This window comes from Glandiceps talaboti, chromosome 8, assembly GCF_964340395.1.
Source record: "Glandiceps talaboti chromosome 8, keGlaTala1.1, whole genome shotgun sequence".
Lineage (NCBI taxonomy): Eukaryota > Metazoa > Hemichordata > Enteropneusta > Spengelidae > Glandiceps > Glandiceps talaboti.
In genome coordinates this window covers 25,237,606-25,243,605 of record NC_135556.1, presented here as the reverse complement: position 1 = coordinate 25,243,605, position 6,000 = coordinate 25,237,606, and the positions used below count along the sequence as shown (strand labels likewise).

At 35.4% G+C, this 6,000-nt stretch overlaps 1 protein-coding gene across 1 annotated transcript; it reads right to left on the bottom strand.

Annotated features, from left to right (window-relative positions):
* Nucleotides 1-1,481: 1,481 nt before the first annotated feature.
* Nucleotides 1,482-4,845, bottom strand: LOC144438573 (uncharacterized). The gene is made up of 2 exons (XM_078127657.1): nucleotides 4,564-4,845; nucleotides 1,482-3,999 (listed from the first exon to the last, which is right to left on the bottom strand). The coding sequence occupies exons 1-2, from the start codon at nucleotides 4,799-4,801 to the stop codon at nucleotides 3,617-3,619; spliced, it is 621 nt and encodes a 206-aa protein (XP_077983783.1). The 5' UTR covers nucleotides 4,802-4,845; the 3' UTR covers nucleotides 1,482-3,616.
* Between the last annotated feature and the right edge of the window lie 1,155 nt (nucleotides 4,846-6,000).

Here is a 6,000-nt window from a genome sequence, read left to right as displayed (position 1 = left end):
ATACTGTTATACACACAGGCGCTAGTGAAGATCATGGAGAACTCCGACAACGGAGAACTCCCACAGTGAGGTTGTCAGGCTGAACGGCGACTTTAACGAGCTTCCGAGGTGTTGCTCGCTGTTCAGCCTGACGGCGTCAATGTCATAGTTCTCCGTTGTCGTAGTTCTCCATGATCTAGCAACTTCACGAGCGCCTGTGGTGCTGTAGTGTGTACGGAAGTTACGGTCACAGTCGCGCGACGAAACCCTGCAGGCAGCGGCCGTGCTCTTTTTTTATTTTACGTGTATTTTCATTGGATTCCTGGGCATAGGCATATGATAAATCGGTTATTACCCGATATTTTACGTGTATTTTCATTGAATCCCTGGGCATAGGCATATGATAAATCGGTTGTTACCCGATATTTTACGTGTATTTTCATTGAATTCCTGATAGGCATATGATAAATCGGTTATTACCCGATATCACCTCTTCGTTCGTCGTATCACCATTCGATGCCGAAACGGCACTCACGGCGATACGACGCGAACGAAGAGGTGATAACCTCATATTACTATCAACAGCTGATAATCATAAAAATATAGAGTTGTCCATTTGATATCATATGTTTTGTTGGTACATGAAAGTAAAGGCACCCTAATAAGTTGAGGGCGTCGTTTCAACTGTGCCAGCCTTAGTTATTTTCTGGTATAATAGGTATTATCAAGTTTGTTTTTCAAGTGTCCTGTTGTGTAGGCTACCTCGAGTTGTACGTGCATACAGTCCGTTTCAACTTGAGTTACCGTTCAACTGTTCCGTTTTGATACTATAGCAGCTAATGTTTAACTTGCAACTCCGTTGGCTTGCAGAATAAATTGGCAAAGGAAAACATAAAGCTGTTGCATATTGAACCCGTTAGCATGATAAAAACCGAATTATATCAATTATGGACAAACATTCAATGACAAATATAACTGGAGAGAGGGACATTTCACTGTACATGTGTACATGAGACTACATCGTTGTGCAAACCCAAATAAATAACAGTTTACCAAGGAAAACATTAAAACAGTGGACAGTGCTTTTGGTGAAATTATAGATATATATATATATATATTTTCTCTTTAAGTATTAATTTTATTTCTGAATTTGAAAAGTTTCATACATAACAATACATAATTTCAATTACATACCAAAAATAACCAGTACCTTATAAACTTAATTAACATAGACGTTTAGAGACAAAATACCAAAGGATTTCAAGTAAACGTGGTATATTTTGTGAATGAGCTCTTTCAAGGAGTTTGTTTCTTGCAACCATTGTTGATGACGCTTTATTGTGAAGGTTACATGTCCAATACTTATGAATTGACCGTAGATATTATATATATATATATATATATATATATATATATATATATATATATATATATATATATATATATATATATATATATATATATATATATATATATATATATATATATTTATTATGGGTCACCTGACTTAATTGATTCAAACGCTACAACATAAAATTCAAAATAAACAAGATGATAAAATAACTCCTTGTCTAACATCATGCACTGCCTGAAATGACTGAACCCCATCCCAAACAGAATCTTGACTTCTGTATGAATACATTATTACTGCTGATTAAATAGACTGAAACATGCCTGGTATGGAGCTTATGAACATATACTACATTTCTTTACAAAGAATTCAATTTTGATTGGAGCATGTAACCATGGTAACTGATAATCTTATAACGCTGCGAGCATAAGATCGACAATGCGAGTCTGTTTGACCGTCCATCCATAAGTAGACAATGCGTTATTTCTCTGACAAGCAATATACAATTTCAATCAAACCATGGCATATGCAATTGCATTATTAATTAGAGTCTCTATTCAATTGTCTACCCTATATCATCAGGTGCAAGTTTTCTTTTGAGACATTGAGCTTTGACCTTGAACTGACCTTATGGGCCATTTATTACAATTGCGTGTAGTATCATTTTAATGTCAAATTCTATTAAATCATGTTTGCAGGTTTATATAAAATAAAAAAATACAAATCTTACTTGATTTGCTCACACAACGTTTTACTGAATATATTTATTTACACATAAAAATCAATATTGAAGTCAATAATTCGCGACTGAGAATGCAGCGTGTGTGAGATATTACACTGAAATGCAACCTATGTGATCACACCCATGAGTCAAACGGCCAATGAAAAAAGTAATGGTTTCGTTTGAGGTTTGATTTCATTCTTGATCATGTTATGCATAATAATACTGCCCCCATTCGACATTCGGGTGGTTGGTGAATCAACATGACGTCACCAAAACGACACAACAACATAACATTATTTATGATTGCACATAGAAGCAATCTGTATCATGTATGTGTATATAGATACTGGTGTGATATTAGAACATGTTGCAAATTTACCAGAGTCTGTGGAACATGTGTAGATATGCGGTACAATACTTAGTATCGTGCAATATTTATTTATTTATTTATTTATTTATTTGAGATGTCTACAGGATTACCCAATTTACAGACATTCAGAAATTGGAAAAGACTGAAATGCATTCAATATTTACAAAATTAATTTAAAAAATAAAAATAAAGAAAAGATAATATTACCGAAACTCCGTTAAATTCACAAATCAACTATTTCATGTAGGACACTTCTTCTGAAATTACTGAGACTGGTAAATAAATATGTCAGTGTTTTTCAAGGTATTGATAAAACTGAATGTACTAGGTAAAATCGAATTTTTCCTTTGAATAGTATTAAATATGCGAACTATGATCATAGTTATAAAGTTTTGGATGTTTTCCTTCTCAAAACATCTCTGCAACCACTACAAAGTCTACGGTTGTCAAATTCTCTAAATAAAACTAAATATTACACCACAATTTATGAACATCAAACAACGTTGATATTTGTCATATTCGCGGTATTACCATCATCCAAGGTCGCTGTTTACGGCGATCTCATTGTTCATAACAAAAAAGGGCGATACCACAGGGACACGCAGTATTTCCTAGATTGCTGAATTTCTTGTATTGTCCGTCTACAGGCTCTAAGTATAATAACGTTGCGATTTAAATAATGTCCCTATCTGTATCTCTAAATTGTATCTGAAAAAGACATTGTAGAGTGTATCGATACATTTGTAGTAGCAGAATTCGTGTGATATTTTCCTTAGCTTAGAAAAACAACAATCTAAGCAATAATAACACTGAATAGACTAAATCGTCTGATGAACATGTCACACTTCTTCAACCAAGTTTTTTTTTATTAAAGTAGCACAAGTGAAGTTATTAGGATTTTACTTGAGTGAAAATACTTAAAAAGAAAACTTGATTAAATTATTCTAGTATAGCGTTACGTCAATGCAGAGTCCTCTATGGCGGCGTTGTTATAACAGTTGATTGCATAGTAAGAATTTTTTCATATAAATAATAATAAATGACATCGGAATGGTTAGGTTTGAGTTCAGTCAATAACAAGTCATGGTTAGGTATATTCAATACGTAGAACACTGCGACTGCCATTTAAATATGTAGCAAAATTTACGCCAAAACGTTTAAACTGAGATTGTGTTCTTTTAAAGTCAAGGAATCATGTATGGCGGGAAGGAGAGAGTACATTTATTAACAAGGTGATAATGGACAGCACGAAGAGATATAGACGGCTGCTTTGATGAAAGGGTGAGGATGTCCCTGAGTACAAGTAGCATGACTGGTCTTGAGTATGCATAGGGTCAGAGGTGAAGTTACAACTGGCACATGAGTCTATTTCATTAGAATCACCAGTGTCACCACAACACACAGTTGATTCACTATTGTCAGCTGCTGACTGAACATTGACTTCATCCGGTACAAGTTTGTCACCTTCCCATGTTAGGAAGAAAACGTACTTTGTCCCATTCTGGACCATAGTTCGTGAACATGATGTTAATTCGCCCACGTTGTGTATGTAAACGTTGTTTTCAAGTTCGCCTCCTGTACGATAAAAATCAAATAAGATATTGTTTTAACTTTTAAAAATATAGGGGTATGATAATGAACATTGAGATTTCGTATACATACTATTCATAAGTTTATTCCTATTAAAATATACACTTTTACAAAGACAAGATTTGGTGTGCAGTTCGAATTCCCCACGGCTCATGTCTGTTGAACACCGCTTGGAGTCCGTTGTTTAAGTTTAGTGGTGATATTAGTGACGATGGTGGTTGTTGTGGTGGTGGTGGTGGTGGTGGTGGTGGCGGGTGGTATTTATTGTTGTTGTTCTTTTTAAATCCACTGGTAATCAATTCGTGTGCAATGATTAATGGCTTGGAATACAATAATGTATTGGTACTTTGTTCATACAGAGATCGTCTATGTATACCATGTACCAATGTTACCCATTCATCTAGCACATGCGCAGTACGACGATCGACATTTCAAAACAGACAATGGAAAGGCATCAGCTCTATGTGTTATTTATGTACAATTGTCGTTGCGACAGAATCAGCTACTCACACCTACAATGTATTTACCAATATGTTTTTAATAACTTACCCTTCATAACACAGTACACTTCAAACTTTACATCGTAAGCACCCGGCCATGACTCCGGCACATGAGCTATGGGAAATAGATCTGTCACTTCGCCATATGCAATTATTTCTGCCTGAGAAGCTCGTCTCAGAAATGGTTGGTAATCCCAACTGGATAAACTGCAGCTCAACGTAGTCTTCAAAATGGCTGCAAAAGTAAAAATAAGCACGGTCTTCACAAACGTCAACAAGCGATGCATGATTCCATGTATGATTCTCTTAATATCAGCAATGTCAATCTACGACGAGGTATACCTGTGTTTATATATGTTCCAGGTCACCTGGGCGTGTTGACATAAAATATGACGTAGGTCAAATGACGTCAACTGAAAGAACGTATCAAAAGCTCTGACAATAGTGAATCACACAATACGTTACCGTCCGTACCTGTTGCTGTTTTCTACTGAGCAGACTATACGTGAAATCTTGGTCATGGTATGTACTTTTTCTTCCAATTCCGTGACGTTCGAATGACGATCAAGACGGTGCCGTACAAGAAGCTATGGTTTATGACGATGTTGCATGTTTGAAATAATATATATACTGCATTTTTCGTTAAAACATGAACATTTTTCACCTTTGTTTTCCGTTATTGTTGTTTTCAATTTCCTTTTAGAATGAAATCGAAAAATAGTTCGATTCACACCTGGAGAGCGACAATAAAACAAAAGACAATTGGCCAACATTAATGTACATAAGGCCTCACAAAACACGTGTGGTTCCGATTACGCTCAATTTTAGAATAGGTGGGGTAGGTAGATTTTTTTATGATCACGGAACAAAATTGTCAATCGTACGTTTCAAAAATGTAAGGCATAAAAAATGTTTGTTCCGGTTACTTGACCCCCACCTAGTTTTTCACGCCGACCCTCAACTTTTTTTACGTATTCAAAATAAAATCGTAAAAATTGTCAAGTCTCGCAAAAAACAGTGGATGCGGAAACTGACCTCAACTTAAAAGGACAATATAAAACTATACTTGCAATTTGTAATGGATGTACATCTGATGAGAAGAAACCAATAACACAGAGACTATATGGAAAACAACGGAAAAGATAACTACCTGAACTAGACACTCACATATAAAAACAAATTGACAATTTTGAAAGCCGAAAAAGCTGACGAAATACTTGCATTAAGTTGACATTTTTGATACGATTGGACACATAAAATGTCGATGTCGGCTTTTAAAAATGTCGATCGTGCTGATCGATTACATTTTTAGTATGCACAATCGACATTTTTTGTTTTCTATCGTGCAAAGAATTAACGTCAATCGTGCGTGCATGGAATTCAAAAATGTAACATCATTTACTTCTGTCCATGGATGAGTTTCTCGGTAACACTTTCCATTTTCATGTGTTGTGTTGTGTTGTGTTGTGTTGTGCTGTGCTGTGCT